Source organism: Lepidochelys kempii, chromosome 13, assembly GCF_965140265.1.
Source record: "Lepidochelys kempii isolate rLepKem1 chromosome 13, rLepKem1.hap2, whole genome shotgun sequence".
Lineage (NCBI taxonomy): Eukaryota > Metazoa > Chordata > Testudines > Cheloniidae > Lepidochelys > Lepidochelys kempii.
Window position 1 is genome coordinate 20,351,777 of NC_133268.1, and position 16,930 is coordinate 20,368,706.

At 45.2% G+C, this 16,930-nt stretch overlaps 3 protein-coding genes across 8 annotated transcripts in view; 2 read left to right on the forward strand and 1 right to left on the reverse strand.

The window, feature by feature from the left end:
- The window catches only part of SDC4 (syndecan 4), a 31,858-nt gene extending 18,560 nt beyond the window's left edge, over window positions 1–13,298 (reverse strand). Inside the window, exon 1 of one of the 2 annotated variants that reach the window (XM_073309687.1) lies at window positions 12,628–13,298. In XM_073309687.1, the coding sequence (XP_073165788.1) occupies window positions 12,628–12,651 (24 nt within the window). In that variant the 5' untranslated portion in view covers window positions 12,652–13,298. Of the gene's footprint in view, window positions 1–4,893; window positions 5,056–12,627 lie in introns of those variants that run through there. The other variant, XM_073309686.1, reaches the window with a different exon arrangement.
- SYS1 (SYS1 golgi trafficking protein) overlaps window positions 13,255–16,930 on the forward strand; it is a 48,744-nt gene continuing 45,068 nt past the window's right edge. The window contains exons 1-3 of one of the 5 annotated variants that reach the window (XM_073309693.1): window positions 13,255–13,349; window positions 14,131–14,374; window positions 15,233–15,300. In XM_073309693.1, the coding sequence (XP_073165794.1) occupies window positions 14,213–14,374; window positions 15,233–15,300 (230 nt within the window). In that variant the 5' untranslated portion in view covers window positions 13,255–13,349; window positions 14,131–14,212. Of the gene's footprint in view, window positions 13,543–14,130; window positions 14,375–15,232; window positions 15,301–16,930 lie in introns of all 5 variants that reach the window. The other 4 variants (XM_073309695.1, XM_073309691.1, XM_073309690.1 and 1 more) reach the window with 4 other exon arrangements.
- The window catches only part of DBNDD2 (dysbindin domain containing 2), a 55,464-nt gene continuing 53,764 nt past the window's right edge, over window positions 15,231–16,930 (forward strand). The window contains exon 1 of the mRNA XM_073309689.1: window positions 15,231–15,300. Within this exon, the coding sequence (XP_073165790.1) occupies window positions 15,288–15,300 (13 nt within the window). The 5' untranslated portion in view covers window positions 15,231–15,287. The remainder of the gene's footprint in view (window positions 15,301–16,930) is intronic.

Sequence of the window (16,930 nt, forward strand, 5' to 3'; positions counted from 1 at the left end):
GGCTCTGGGGATTCCTGCTTAAAAGCTACCTATGAAGATCTTGTTCTGAGTATTCAGAGTACTGAACTGAGGGGACTATACAGATATCACTCCCACCCTATTGGGTGTAACCAATTTGCATATTAGAAACATTTCTGTGAAGTGCTAAAAACTAAAAGAAACTAACTTTTTTTCATTTGCAGACCGCCTAACAAATTTCAAATGGAGGTGCAGACCTCTTTGGAAATTCAACCTGTGGTCCAAGGACCCCTACCATAGAAGTCTTAGACTAAAAACTGACTGAACAGAATTCAACTGTAAATGCTGCACATGCTCTGCATGGCATTTGCTGCACTGTGAAAAGGGCACTAAACTGTGGGCATCTATGGGAACGACAACACTTCTGATGGACCACAGGTTGAAAATCACTAATCTATTCCCTCCAATACAGCTGCTAATTTGAGCAGATGCATTAAAAAGCATTTGATTTAGTGACAAGAGCCATCATCTCCTCTTTTTCCTTCAAAACTCTGTTCCAGGTACATTAGTCTTTGTAATACAGTCTGCTGCTCTATGTTGGACAGGTATTGCTCTGGCCAAGTTAAAAATCACACCCTGATTGAACGCATCCACACACTCCATGAGCCTCCCCAAGTCAGAAGGTGAAGCAGATGGAAAATAAAGTTATACATACAGATAGCAATATCTTGATTTGATTGAGAGGGACAGATAAGAAACTGGGCAAAGAGCAGAAAGAACAGGCCTCGGGGAATGATGGTAGCAGGACAAGCCAAACCGGTTTAAACATTAATAATGCAGCACTACTTTCCAAATACCATCATGAACAACAAAACATCAACTCAGCCAGTCAGATGCCCAGTGAGTTCTAGGAAGTGTTGACACTTTTTTGAAGCGTTAATAATAAAACAGACAGGTGTTGCAGCAGAAAAGCAGGGCCTGCCTACCTACCTGCTTCACTCAGACCCCTTCTCTCCTCTCACATCTCCCATTTAAAAGAGCTTGATTAGAGATACTCTGGGTGTCATAAGTTCAGGACTAGTCTATGAAATGATGCTATGATCTGGCATGCCAACCTCTAAAAGGCAGAAGCACAGCACCTCAAAGATTGATTCTACATAACTAAAACCAATGGAGCTCATAGGAACGGTCTCACATTTAAATATTACATCACGTTAACATAATCCAGTCTGTTACCTAACTAACAGAGCATAGGAATTATGCCATGGAGCTTTCAGGAATATTTTCAGTCCTTTTACATGTGGTAAGGCTGCCTCAGTCAGAGAAAACCTGGCTGCAGTGAGAGCCACATGGGGCATCACATGCCACTTGAAAGAAGTAGAGCTTGCTCCAAAGAATTTCTGGCTCTTGCATTGTAAAGGCTCTGTCGGACCATCACCATACAGGATCACGTAGCCCTCAAGGCCCTGCCCTTACACAAACACAAAATAGACTCCATGTCCTGTGGAGTTCCAACAATATGTCTGCACCCTCTCCATATCTTGGGTGTACAAAAATTACAAGCCACATGCTGTGTAATCCAGCATATTGTACCAACACTACAAAAAGGGACCCATTCCTCCCACACTAACCTAGATGCTGCATCACCAGAGACCACTCCTCAGTGGGGGTTAGGCCCATTACCAGCACTTCTACTAAAGTAAACTTGGTGGCATAAATCAATTCAATATTGCAACACTAGAATACAGCCACACTAATTAAGCATAGGGCAATAAGTTGTATTGAGTGTACTGTAAACTCAGCAGGAGGGGTTATAGATACAGCTATGCAGAAATGTTATCTTTGGAGGCATCTGAACTCTTTAGGACACAGCCTACCAAACCCACAACCCATTATATTCCCCAAGCACACTAGGTTGCAATGTTAATTTCATACCAGATGTGGTCAGAGAGCATCCAAAAGCTGTACTGACCCAAGACGTCTTTGCCCAGACACTTCAAGCATTTTGGCCTGAGAGCTTTCTTGCTAAACCACTAGCATCTTGGAATGGAACTTCAGGACAGAAACTGAACAAAAAGTAGTAAGTGGTGACCTACCTACAGAGCCTCAGGGTGCAAGTGAAACAATGTGGACGATTAAACCTAGTTTGGGGATACTCTAATCTCTTGCAATTGCCCCAGTCCCAATGCAATCCCTACTAACCAGTACCAAAGCAGGAGTCAGAGCTGGATACCTTCTGATTTGAGCATAGATACTTGTTAAAATTAAAAGTTAAAAGCCAGAAACCCCTCTGAGTTACATACATGCCTGGTGTTTGTACAGGGTCCAGGATCATTTTGAAAGGTAGAGAGGATCTAATGCCCATAAAAATGAGAGGTACCAGTAGAACTTCATTTAGAGATACTTGTAAAACTTCGGGATTACATTTTCCAGCACTCACTGTATCTGAGCACCATACAAATTTAAAAAATCCCTCAGCATCATCATATTTTGAATTCCTTTCCATCCTCCTCAGACTTTTGATCTCCATACACCTTTGCTCCCCAATCCTAATCTATATCCTTGTTATGCAAATTCTACTCCCCCTCTTTCTTAAACTCTACAACTGCACCTCAAGCCTAACCTGCAGCATCCCTGTTAGCCCACTCCTGAGCCTCTTTGAGAACTACTGGGGTACAGACAAGCAAGAAGAGCAGGGCCCATCCAAGGGCACAGCAGTCACAGAGGCAGAATCAGAAGGGGAGAGCAAAGGCGTAAAGGAGCACAAAAGAAAGAGCATATATTGTGGTAGACTAATTGTAGAGTGAGAGGAAGGCTGTAAGGCATGGGTAAGGCAAATGCTGATAAAATAGAACCCGCAGGGCAAGCGGGTGGGTAGGTTGGTAGGTAAGAAAGTCGGGCCAACATCAGAAGAGGTATCACCTGATGGGAGGAGAAAAGAGGAAGATTTGTGAATAATCAGAAGGAGGTGGCACAGAGAAGGGAGAGGAAAGGAGTCTCTGACCCAAAAAGAGGAAAAGAATGTGATAAGGATTGAGAAGAGAACAAGGAACTTGGTGTAGAGACAGGCAAGTGGTGATCAAGACAGGAGTTTAGCCGGGGTGGGGTGGGGGGGAAGAGTCAGTTAGACAGGAAAATTATATTTGGAAGCATAGCAGTGCACAGGCAGGCGGCAGATCCATTTGAATGGCAAGCCAAGTAAGCGTTAGTCAGTTAAAAGATAGGTTTCAGAGTAACAGCCGTGTTAGTCTGTATTCGCAAAAAGAAAAGGAGTACTTGTGGCACCTTAGAGACTAACCAATTTATTTGAGCATGAGCTTTCGTGAGCTACAGCTCACTTCATCGGATGCATCCGATGAAGTGAGCTGTAGCTCACGAAAGCTCATGCTCAAATAAATTGGTTAGTCTCTAAGGTGCCACAAGTACTCCTTTTCTTTTTAGTTAAAAGATAGAAATCCATCATCAATACATAAATAATGGTGAGTAGTTCAGTATCCATCAAGCCACACGGTCCTATCACCAGCATATTTTCAGATGGAAACCAGCTACTCCTCCCTCATCCCACTCCATTCAGATGGAAACCAGCTACTTCTCCCTCATCCCACTCCATTCAATACACAAGCTGTCAAAACTAGAGATAGTTTAAAACCACAAGACAGGGACAGCCTTAGATAGCTCTGCCCCTTTCACCTACCCAAAGTTTATGGAAGTTGGAAAAATCGTGGCCATATTTACTTCAAAGCCTGCTACCAAGTAGCATATTCCCTCCCTGGATAATAGATATAAATTGCTTCAGGAGCAGGCACAAAATCATCTGGAAAAAAAGGCCGTTCTGTTCTCCCTCAGAAAAACCTGTTTCCCTCCTGATGGGAAAAGCCAGGTTTCTGCCACTAGCACATATAATATTAAGTCAGGTAAGGACAAAGTCACACAGAATATTTGGGGGAGCTAAACCTGGAGTCCTGGCTCCACAGCTAAAAATTCAGAAAGATGGGGGGGACGGTGACAGTAGAGAAAGGAATCGGGTGACCAGATGTCCCGATTTTATAGGGACAGTTCCGATTTTGGGTCTCTCTGATACAGGCTCCTATTATCCCCCACCAGGTTTTTCCCACTTGCTGTCTGGTCACCCTGGGGAGGAATGGGGTGTTTGAGCTCTGGTACAAGTCTGCATCACACGTCTCTTCTCCTCCAAGGCTGGTTATAATCCATTACTCCCCCTGAGGAGGAGTTAGATCGAGTTCGAGATCACGAGGCGAGGATGGAATTGGAGCAATGCCGCTCTTACCCCAGCTGGAGTATGGGTGCGGGAGGCCTCTGGTGAGGGAAACTCAGCCGCTTACCTGGGTTTCCCCTCAGCAGCCCAGTATTCTCAGCCCGGGGAAATCGGGGGTTGGCACAAGGTAAAGGAAAACCGCAGCTGCGGGGCGTGCCGTAGGAGGGGGATTTCAACAGGTCCCTGTGACAGGAGGCAACTGCCGCAGCCTTACTCATGCCCCAGCTATGAGGGCTGGGCACTATCTGCGCCATGTGCTGATGCTGGAGCCCGGGGGCGGCCGCAGGAGCAGGGGGGCAGGCACGAAGCAACGTCCGGCCAAGGGCTGTCGCTGTCCACCCCCGGGACGGGGCGGCCCTTTGCCCTACAGACCCACCCGTCAGCAAGGGACGGAGACAGGCAGAGACTCCGAGGAGAGCTGTCCCGCGTGCGGCCGCTCCCCAGCCCTTCCCTGGCGCCGGGCACCACCTGGGACACAGCGAGTCTCAGGAGGCCGAGCCGGCCCCGGCGCCCCGCAAAGAGCGGAGTCCGGATCCGGACCCGAGCCCGCCCCCTGCCCTCAAGCGGGCCCGAGCGCTGCCCCCCGCACTCGGGGCCCCGCGACGCCCCCCGGCGGAGGCACGGAGCCAGGACACCCCGCGGCGCGGGCGGGCACTCACCGACTCGGCAGCGCTGGCGGCCACCAGGAGAAGCAGAGCGGCGCAGAGCGCCCCGGGGTGCCTCGCTGACAGGAGCTGCATGGTGCTCGGGTGTGACAGTGGCGGCACGATGATCAAGCGGCTAGCACAAGCCCCCCGGCCGCGCATTTTATAAGCGGCCCGGCCCCGCCTCAGCTGGCCCGGCCCTGGGGAGGCGGAGCCGCAGGCCCAAAGCGGGTGGGGAATGCCCGGAGCTGCTGGGAGTCCGGGACGTGCCGCTCTCCTAGTCCTGTCAGCAAGGCAGGGGCATTCCTGGGCTCTGGGTAAACCGGCAGCCCCCTCTCCACCACCATTCTCCTCACAGCCCCGTCCCCTTCTGCTCCCATACAATCCCCTTCCCAGTCCCTGGGGCGTGACGCCACCCTGTCCCCCCCACCTAACAGCCCCCTCCCCCATCTCCTGGGGCCGGCCACCACCCTGTCATCCCCCCCTCCACCTAACAGCCCCCTTCCCAACCTCCTGGGGCCCAGCACCATCCTGTCCCCCTCCTAACAACTCCCTCCCCAAGCTCCTGGGGCCTGACACCACTCTGTTCTCCCCCCTCCACCTAACTGCGCCCTCCCCAGCCTTCTAGGGTGTGACATCACCCTGTTCCCCCTTCCCAGCTCCTTCCCTGGTCCCCTGTATTCCAACCCCTCACCACTCCCTACATTTTACCACCACTTTACAGCCCCCTTACATCCCCTTCCCAAATGCCCCCATGTGCAACTCTAACACTTCACCTTCACCCTTGAAGGCCCTGCCAACCTTACACCCTGCTTCCTGAACTCCCCTCACATTCACACCATCCCCCTTACACCCCCAACCCAGTCCTATACCACCTTACCATACACCCCCACCCTCTTACACCAATAAGAACTTTATGAACACATAGGAAGAGAGGGAAATGGTAAGTCAAATTTTGGGCCATGTTACCTTGACGTCTCTTAAAAATCAAGGTATGAGAGAAACCAGCCTATGAAAATACCATTCTAAATATATTTAGAATGGTATTTTCATAGGCTGGTTTCTGTCATACCTTGATTTTTAAGAGACTATAGGATTTTTTTTTAAATCCTCCTCTTGTCCTCCCCTCCAGATTTGCCATTTCTGCCCATCTTCTCTGGGTCTCTCCTGTGGATTATAAATCCTTCTAGGTAATGCCTGGCTGTACTTCTGGGTGTTATACAATGTTTATCCTACTATTGGCTATTAACAAATAATAAATTATTGCAAAAGGGACCAATGGGAATTACTGTTAACAAAAGTGCACCATGAAATTAACAAAGACTGGTCACTTTATTTTATTTTAAAATTTATTTTTTTCCAGAAAACTAAAGAAGGTTGTATTTTAAGGGTACCAAAAATATTCTACTGGACATTCTACTGAAACAAGCAGGGCACATGTTTTATGACAGGAACGAGGCCCTGATCCTGTAATCTGATTCATGCACTTGGACCCCTATGCCTGTGAGGAGCCCTGTTGATTTCAATAAGACACCACTCCAGTATAAGGGTCTGCCACAAGGATGTAATTACAGGATTCAGGCCAATATCTAAATCCAGAACAACATTACAATCAACACAGACCATGACGACAATGTTCTCTCCAACATTTAAGACTAAGCTGTGAAGGCTGGTGATGTTTCCAGGGCAAGTTTTCATAATCAGGCAATCTTTATGCAAAATAACTTCCAGGAAAATCTATTTTGCACCTGAATACTGACTGCAACTAAAGTCTGCTGCAGTTTCCACGGTAAACATCTGATGAAGTGAGCTGTAGCTCACGAAAGCTCATGCTCAAATAAATTGGTTAGTCTCTAAGGTGCCACAAGTACTCCTTTTCTTTTTAACACTGTGCTTAGATACTATGGTGCCTAGATACAATATCTCTGATAAACATGGAAATAATCTGTTACTCATGTATGATAGGAGCAAACAGATATTTTAATTTTTTTTCTGGAAGCTTCACAGTCAGGCATTTAAAATCCATATCTGTTTTTGATTAATGCAATAGAATTTTAAGGAATATTTCCAGCCTTCATGTCAGATATTTAAAAACAACAAAAGTGTTTCAATGTTGTTAATATCTGGGACAGGCAGCAATCCCGATCCTTCTATGAATCTCATGCAAGTGTATGGCTCTGCTTGCATGGAGCTCATTGCAGGATTGGGGTTTTAGGTAGCTTTTGTTTTTAATATTTTAAGCTGCAACAAATATTACCATAAATAAGTGGAATCCATAAAAGAACATTAATAGGTAATGTAGGTCCAAAAGGTAAGTTTTGTAACTTTTACATGAATACAAATGTTTGTTACATTTGATGAAAAAATGAAAATAGTTTTCTGTTTCCAAAAACAGCAGTGGCAGTTTTAAATGTAAACTGGGACATTACATCACTGTGTTCCTGAATGAGACCCTGAAAGCAAAACTGCTTGGTCTGTTTTCTGTATCTAAGCAGAGGCAAGTGCACAGACCAAATAGCCATCACAGATGGTAAAAAGAAAGACTTAAATATTTCAATTTTAATCAACTCAAGGTATTCATAACACAAGTAAGGGAATTTGTTTATGCTTTTTAACCTGACAAGGTCCCTTTACACAAGAACCTTAGCTCTTTGTAACCAAACTGATAAAATCTTTGGCTCAGGCTCAGTCATAAATATAGTGGGAAATGAGACTTGCCTGTAATGTGTTTTCCAACATTTAGAGTAAATTTGCATAAATCCAGTAATGACAGACTTCCTGAGCACATTTTGTAGATTATCTTTCCTCTTTTTGAAATGTAAGTTCTCTCTCTACTGTCACAAAAAGAAACTGCTTGGTAGGAAATACAACCCTAAAAATTTAACACTGTGCTGTGAATTCATTTTGCCCTTCAAATGTCCCCTTTCAAGATGTTTATATTTTACTCTCACTAGAACAATGCAAGAGAAATCTTATGTACATGACACTCACTGAGAGTGACAGGATAAAATGGGCATAGAGAGAATTAGTAACTGAAATTTTCTCTGCTGAAATCCACTACCATCAAGTAGCATAAAAAGTCACATCTCAATGTTGTGATTTGATCAGACTTTTGAATTATGACATTTTTAGGTATACATCAGCCCTTGTAAAATATAAGATTACAGCTTTCAAGGAAACTGCACAAAAGTCAGCTTGGCTCAGCCTCTGCTGTTTCAGTCCCATTACTTAATAATAATGCCCTGTTCATTAAATCTTAAAATCAAACCATAACTGGGTAAAAAAAAAAAAAAAAAAAAAATCTTGAAAAGTTAATTAACTTGTAATTGTGAATCTGTGACAAAAACATCCAGGAGGAGGAACTATGATTCCGGATAGATTTTAGTTCTAAAACCACATTTTTCTTTTGTCATATATAAAGCACAGACTTTGTTATCTTCAGGAGGCCATGCATAAAGCCAACAAAGACTAACTTCTAGTCAAATCCATCATAGTTCCTACTGGACTGGCCAGGGAAAGACAACTTCCATCCAAGACTTGCTTAGCACAATTTCTAGGGTCTGATTTTTAAAAGAGCACAGGCCTGGATTTTGAAGTAGTCAGAACCCATTACTGAGTATTTTCAAAAAACCTCCCACCTAACATGCATCCAGCATGCTGAGCTCTTGAAAATCTGACCACTTGCTTTGGTGCCTAAATGGGAGCTGAGCTCTTCTTAAAATCTGGCCTCAGTTGTGGATACTGAGCTTTTTGAAAATCTACCCTTTACTTTCTCCCTGCCAAGATCACCTTAGTGGTCTATTACTTCCTGCTTGTCCAGGGGGTGGTGAATCCCAGCAGTGACCAGTTCAGCAAGTGATTTGGTCCACCTTGATTATCATACACATTGTAAGGAGAGTGATCACTTTAGATAAGCTATTACCAGCAGGAGAGTGGGATGGGAGGAGGTATTGTTTCATGGTCTCTGTGTATATAATGTCTTCTGCAGTTTCCACAGTATGCATCCGATGAAGTGAGCTGTAGCTCACGAAAGCTTATGCTCAAATAAATTGGTTAGTCTCTAAGGTGCCACAAGTACTCCTTTTCTTTTTGCGAATACAGACTAACACGGCTGTTACTCTGAAACATGGTTTTATGTCACAAGTTGAGTCAGAGAGCTGGTTGCTAAGAGTTCTAGCTGGGTTTTCTATAGTGAATTGATGGGAGATTATTATTATACAAGCATTTCTAAAGTCACCACTATCATAGTATTTGAGTGCTTCATTTTGTACTTAAAAACTGCATAATTAAAGGGAAAGTCAGTCTGTAAAGACTGAAAACGAAACTAGGAAGTGGAAGTTAAAGTCTAGCCATTGGCTTTCAGTTCCCACAGTACCACAGAGCCAGAAACTGAAAACTAATGTGTACAAAGTACTAAATGAGGCAGTGCTGTGGCTTGCAATTCTCTGTGATATGCAGGCAGCAGAGAAACTATGTGACCCTCCATGTCAGAATCTGGGACTTTCCCAGTCATTTTGTAAGGTCTAGAAATTACATCAGAATCAAGCTATATCGAGGGCACTGAGCCAGGTTTTTGAAAATGGTGCAGTCATAAAGAGCTTCCTCTTCCTTGCACAAGCCCTTCTGAGGGAGGAGGGAAGCAGCTGGCTTCTGAGGGCGGAAACTTGTCACTACAATGATGCAAGCTCAGCTCTTGACGTTACCCAGAATGGTGAAGGAAAGGCAACCATCAAGACTATACAAGGAACTTCCCAGCTGGGTCAATGGGAAAAACCAAGCGTCACGGGAGAATCTGCCAGAGAGAATGAAACTTAATTTCTTATTACCAGGAACATTCCCCCCGCTCTCAAAGACCTTCTCACACCACAGAGACCTGGCCTTCTTCATCCTCCTCCATCTCACATGGACCTAGAATTCCTTTGTTACCTCCTACATGCTGCAAAGACCTGGGATTCTTCCCCTCCCCTGTCCCACAGAGAACCTGAGGTGTCTCCACCATCTCACTGTTGGGCATTAGCTAATGAACTAACTACTCATGGTCCACAGGAAATGAACAAATAGTGACGGGTAGGATAATTGAACTATTGAATTATTTTTATGTACAGCATCCAGGTTTCCTTTTGGCCTGACAGCTCAATACATTATTTAAATAAATATCACATTATTCAGGAAGAGGATAAATAAAAAACCCTGGAAAAACTAGATCACTCACCTGACCAGAGAAAAACAAACTTAACTGGGGAATTTCCCATCGGGAGTAAATCACCTTCCCTAGGAAAATCCAGTATTCCATACTGCCTTGAATGCTTGGTATACCCTCTCTCATGAGGCTCCTTGTATTTAAGTCCTTGCTAAACACCCATTTCTGCTGCGATGCCTATGGGGAATCTAATGGACATATACTATCTACTCCTAGGTGCAGTCAAGCACAAACTGGACCTACATATATGTTGTACCCCTTTCTTCTAATCTCTGTCTGTTCTTTTGTCGTACTTTAGAGTGGCAGGTACTTGAGCAGGAATTGTGACTTATTTCTGTTTAGAAAGTTCCTATTGGAATTCCCCGCTGGTAGTGCCCACTGCTTGGGCACTACCAGCAATAAATAATGAAAAGCCAGGAAGCTTCAAGTAACTGCTATATATCTCCATTTAACATTTCACAGTAAACCCGCTATAAATTCTTAAAGGTCATATTTACCCAAACACTGAGGATAGCGAGGGTAGTGGGAGGAAGCTGCCAGGTCCCCTCAATCATCATATGCAGGGCAGTGACTACCCAGGTCTGATCACAGCTTCCAAATGAACTTTTGGAATGTGGAAGATGATCAAAACAAGCCTTAAGAATCAAACCCCAGAATGGAGAGGGTGAGACTAGGATCTTAACTATAATGGGGACAATATGCTAAACCAAAATATAGCATTTACCTTCCCACATAGATTGGCTCAGCAGAATTACCTGGCGGATGGGATGCCATCAGTAGAGAGCATGATGGAATACTATGTCATCCAAGACAGCTCTGAGTATTGTAGATCACAAATCCAGCACAAAATCAAGATTTGACATTAAAATGTGTGCAGTACCCCTCCTCAGTTTGGTTATTTTGGGCCATTCAGATCTGCATGGAATTCTACATCTATAGTCCCTCAGGATATCTAAATCATTAAATGATATAGATATATATGTACACACACACAGTATGTGTCAGTCACCTTTAAGGAAAACTTGCTTTATTGAAACCAAACCACCAAATACATAACAAAAGATAACTGCCACCTAGTGACTACCTGGCAGTAGTGCACCAAGACAAATAGCTCCATAGCTCCCCCGTCAGAAATTCAGCCCCAAGTATAAGCAAACATTTCTGGAAAACTGAATTGTTTAAAATGTCCAAAGTGAGGAAAATTCCCACATTTCCTTGGGAAACTGTTCCACAGTCTGATACATCTCATTGACAGAAGATTTCCCTGAAATTCAGCCTCAATTTTCCCTTTCTTAATTCCATGTTATTAATCTTAGTTATAACCCAGTGTAACACATGGAACAGTTTATCTCCCTCATTGTTTTTTCCTTCAGATCTTGCAGACAGTTATTTTGTCACCATGTCCCATCTGTCTCCTGTTAACCCTCCAGCTCCCTGATCATTTTTGTAACGGTTCTTCAAACAACCTCCAGTTTGTCTATATCTGTGGTAGCAAGGTGACCAGAACTGAATCAATAGTCCAGGTCTGGTCTCCCATCAGTAAGGAGAGGGGCTGCCTTGTCCACTTTGCCTTGTGACAGAATGCCTCTGTGAATGCATACAGAAATTGTACTTGCCTTTTAAACTTGTATTTCTATCTAACTTGCTGTCCATTATCACCCTGGTACAGTACCACCTTTTGATTAAAAAAAACTAGAACAATACAAAATTAATATGGCACACATTAAATGGATTAAAAACTGGCTAAATGATAGGTCTCAAAATGTAATTGTAAATGGGGAAATCATCAAGTAGCTGTGTTTCTAGTGTGGTCCCACAGGGATCAGTTTGTGCCTGTATGCTATTTAACTTTTTTATCACTGACCTAGAAGAAAACATAAAATCATCTCTGAAAAAGTTGGCAGATGACACAAAAATTGGGGGAGCGGCAAATAATGAAGAGGACAGGTTGCTGATACAGAACAATCTGGATCATGTGGCACAAACAAACAAACAATATGTGTCTTAATATGGAGGAATATAAATGTATACATCTAGGAACAAAGATGTATCTGGGAAGCAGCAATTTTGAAAAAAGATTTGGGGGTTGTGATGGATAATCAACTGAACATGAGCTCCCAATAGTCGAAAGGATTAATGTGATCCTTGAATGCATAAATAGGGGAATCTCAAGTAGGCATAGAGAGGTTATTTTACCTCTGCATTTGGCACTGGTACAACCACTGCTGGAATACTGGGTCCAGTTCTGGTGTCCACAATTTAAGAATGCTGTTGATAAACTGGAGAGGGTTCAGAAAAAAGCCTTGAGAACGATTAAAGGATTAGAAAATGTGCCAACAGTGACAGATTCAAGGAGCTCAGTCTAGTTAGTTTAACAGAGATGGTCAAGGGGTGACTTGATCACAGCCTGTAAGTACCTACATGAGGAACAAATATTTAATAATGGGTTCTTCAGTCTAGCAGAAAAAGGTATAACAAGATGTAATAGCTAGAAGTTGAAGCTAGACAAAATAAGACAGTGAGAGTAATTAACCAATGGGACAACTTACTGAGCATGGTGGTGGATTCTCCATCGCTGACAATTTTTAAATCAAGATTGGAAGTTTTTTCTAAAAGGTATTGCTCTAGGAATTATTTTGGGGAAATTCTATGGTCTGTGTTATACAGGAGGTCAAAGATGATCACAGTGGGCCCTTCTGGCCTTGGACTCTACGAAGCCGTTGGTCTACCAAGGCTGCTAACTTGTAGGTCATCATTTGTTTGACCCTAATCATGTTACCAGGGAGGTCTTTTCCCACTGATTCTACCCCTCAGTTCCACCTTCTGATCCTGTGGAGCCTTGTCTGGGTCAAGGGCCAGGACATCACTATGATACCCCATGTCCCTCGTGTTGGCAGCACCTGGGCTAGGCAGGTGAGGTCAGAAGGCCGCCATCCTCCTCCTCCTGCTGCTGCTGCTGCTGCTGCAGAGTGTCAAAGTAATCCCAGGCCTGATCGGCAGTCGGGGTCAGCGGTCACACCACCGTGCCCAGCGGAGCCGCACCGGAGCCAAAGTTCACAAGGTCACGCCTCATTTTGTACACAGCCCTGACGAGGTCAGAGGTCACCGGTTTCCCGACCCCTTGAGAGGGCGCCGAGCACTGTACGCTGCTGCCCATGCGCCGGGGCTGCCTGGTCGGAGAGGTCCCTCTAGGCCCGAGCGCCGTCTCCGTGGTATTTCCGGAAATCCGGTCCCGGTGATGCTGCTCTAGGCGTCGGGCGCCTTTTCTATGGTAACTGGCCGAGATGTTGGTGCCGCTCTAGGCGAGCGTTGCGGCCTCCGTGGTCCGTGCTGTTAAGCCGAGCCCGGCCTGGCTGTGAGGTGGCCTGTGCTGTCTCGTCCCGAGTGAGCCAGAGCGTCGCGCGGGGCTGAGCCGAGGGACTTTTTCCGGGTGGGGTTGGGTCGGGAATCGGAGGCTGCGGCTCGTGAGTGCGATGGGAGACTGGCGGGGGAGGGTTCGTGAGCTGAGGGAGAACCGGGCGGGGGCGGGAGGAGTTGATGAGGAAGATGCTTGGGGGGGGGGTTGGAAGAGGAGATGCAAGGGCGGGTTGGGGGGGAGGGCTCATGAGCTGAGGAAGATGCAGGGGGGAGGGGAGGAGAGGGTTGTGGGGGTTGGAGGAGGAGATGCTGGGGCGGGTGGGGGGCTGGAGGGAGGGGAGGAGATGTTCTGGGTGGGTTGGAGGGGGGAAGGGTTCGTGAGCTGAGGAAGATGCAGGGGGGAGGGGAGGAGATGGTTGTGGAGGTTCGAGGAGAGGTTCGTGAGCTGAGGGAGATCCGGGGGGGGGAGGAGTTGATGAGGAAGATGCTTGTGGGGGTTGGAGGACGGGAGGAGATGTTCTGGGCTGGTTGGAGCGGGAGGGTTCATGAACTGAGGGAGATGCTGGGGGAGGGGGGCTGACTCCGTGTCATAGCGGAGACCCCTTGGGGCTGGGCTCAGATGGGTGTCTGTGTGGCTGGGCTGAGGGGGTGAGCTGGACGCTGCTGTTGGCATTACCCCTGCCCTTCTCTTCTAGGTGCTGAGGAAATCACCTAGTGTCTCCTTTTGTGGCAGATGTGCATCAGCTTTCCCCTGGTTGTGTGCGAGCTGCCGTGGGAATGGCAGGACAGTTCCGTAGCTATGTCTGGGACCCTGTCCTCATTCTGACGCAGATTGTCCTCATGCAGGCAGTCTATTACAGCTCCTTGGGGCTCTGGCTAGCTCTGGTCGACAGCCTGGTGCAGAATAGCCCTTCTCTTGACCAGATTTTCAATTATGAGGTAAGAGTTTTTCCTTAGCTCGAGCATGGAGAAGGTCTCACAAATTCAGAGACTAAAACACTGCAGTCTTACTTGGAAATGCAGAGTCCTCAGACCATTTTGGATCTTGAGTCTCCTGCACCACTGAGCACAGAATTAGGGTGATTCCACAGTCGAAATCTGGGTTCAGTCTAACAAAAAATTCATGCATGAAAATATTTAGCTGCTGATTGTGGCTTCAGACCTAATCTTCTGGCAGTACTGTTGCTAGAAAGAGGACCACAGGAATCCATACAGCGTTTCTATTTGCTGTGCGCACGCTGACTATGCTTCCACAACTCAAACCTCACGTGCTCTGAGTGCTCCAGAAGAGTCAGTATCTCAGAGAGCAACTGAGATTCTACATTTAGTTATCACATGCAACAACCGTGGGAATTCTCATAAGAGAGATCCCTGCTCTGAAACCTAAAGAGAGCTTTGTTGCAGAGATGGGATCTAGTCTTATCATTGTTGTTCTCCAGACCCTCCTTAGACCTACAGGGCCAAACTCAGCCCTGGAGTAAGTTTACTGAAGTCAGTGCAGTTGCATCCAGGGTGAATTTCTCCCTTGTGTGTTTTGACATACAAGCTCTAAAATTCCCAGATGCCCAGGTAGAGTTAACCTTATAAATACAAATCCACAACTTAGCAACAACAAAAACATTTTATTTTCCTATCTTTGGCTTTTTTGTTGTTTTTTAAAATCTAGAAATATTAGTTTGTCAGCTTTGTAGGTGGCAAATAAAATGGAACTGGGCCACTGGGAAGAGCCTGAGTTGAGTAGAGCTAAAGCAGTTTTGAATTTATTTGGGTGTCTGTCTTATTTATAACCCTATATAGATCTTGGGATTCTCTACCCCACCTGGAAGACTTTCCATGATTGCTTTCATCCTCAATGCACTCACCTGGTAAGTCAGCTCTCCAGTGATCAGTTGTGAGATTTTGAGCTTCTGTTTATCCATACTGGGACTGGACATCTTCTATCTGGGATTAGCCATCATTGTCTTGAAATTAGAATTTAAAGCTGTGATGTTAGCATGTGCTAGCTAACACCTTGTAAAAGGCTACTGACTGTATACAAGACATACTGCCTTTAACACAGCAGGGAATCTAGGCTTTAACTCAACAAGTTTAGCACATGTTAAAGTCTACCCTGCTGCCTTGTCTATGCTAGACTTTTCAAATGTATTAGTACACAGTAGCTAACATGCTAACAACACAGCTTGTTACCCTGCTCTTGATGAGGCTTATACTGTATTGATGGTAGGAATGTGGACTGGGTTCAGAACTAGCCGAAGCCTCTTACTCCGCCTGAAACGTGATATCTGAGTCTGGTGACCTTGCAAACTCTGTGGGAAATTGTGTTTCTTGCAGTGTGAAGGGAAATGATGTAAGTGCCTCTGTTGCATATCCACAGTGTGAGCCTGGTGCTTTGTAAGTTAAATTTGTCCAGTGAGGGAGTCTGTTTTTATTATTTTTTTGTTCATAGCACTCACAGTGTGCTAGGTATCCTACACTTACAAAGCATACAGAGCCACAAGTTCCCTGCTTGAAGAGCTTTCAGGCTAATGGTAGACATGATGCAACAAGTGAAAGCTACAAACAATAGGTTGTGAAATAGGAGGATGGGCTATAAATTAAAACTGTAAAAACCAGATCACACATTCATGCGCATATTGTATCCCCAATTCCCTCCATTCCAATTTACTAAAATGCTCTTCTAGGGGAAAGTGCCCCCTTAGGACAGTCATCTTCTCCTGAGCCTTCCTTGCCATCCAGTCACTCTCTATTCTTTCTTCATACGTCAGTCCCAGGCACGTCATCCTGTGAAGAGTTTTACATCTCTCTGGAACAATTGCCCTCTTTCCTTAGCACAAGTTTCCTATCACTCTGCATTGGTCCTGCTCTCAAAAGCTGTTCCTATTCCCTGCCCCTTTGCCAAGCTGTCCAAGCAGACAGCTGGTATTGTGTCTGATTATGTCTTGTGTGCTAGAACTAGCCCACAGTAGCAAGGATCTTGCCCCGTAAGGTGCCAGCCAGGAGGTCATTTGGGTCTGGTGATTTGAGTGTCTCCTTGATCGTTCTTTTGTTTTAGGTAGAGGTGTGTGCATTAAGGTCACTTGAACTATGTTGTTGCAGAACAAATGTATCTTGTTCTTGTTGGCTGAGATCTGAGAATTCCTTCCATTTATCCATAATGACTCCTGAATGGGACAGTTGGCAATTAGGAGGTCTAAGCACAGGACTGGGAATGAGGAACTCCTGAGTTCTAGTCCTGACTCTGATGCTGATTCTTCTGAACCCTCAACAAGTCATTTAACCTCACTGCCTCAGTTTCCTCATCTTTTAGCTGGGGATAAAATATGCACCTGAGGTATTTTGTGAAAATTAATTAATATTTGTAAATAATTGTTTATCTATAAGGTGCTAAAAGGTGCAAAGTATTTAGTCTCAGCCAGTGACCAAAGAGTGTAGATACAATGCAGAGAGCCAGCCAGGAATTTTTAAACTAAAAGCTCTGCCATCACATAATTTAAA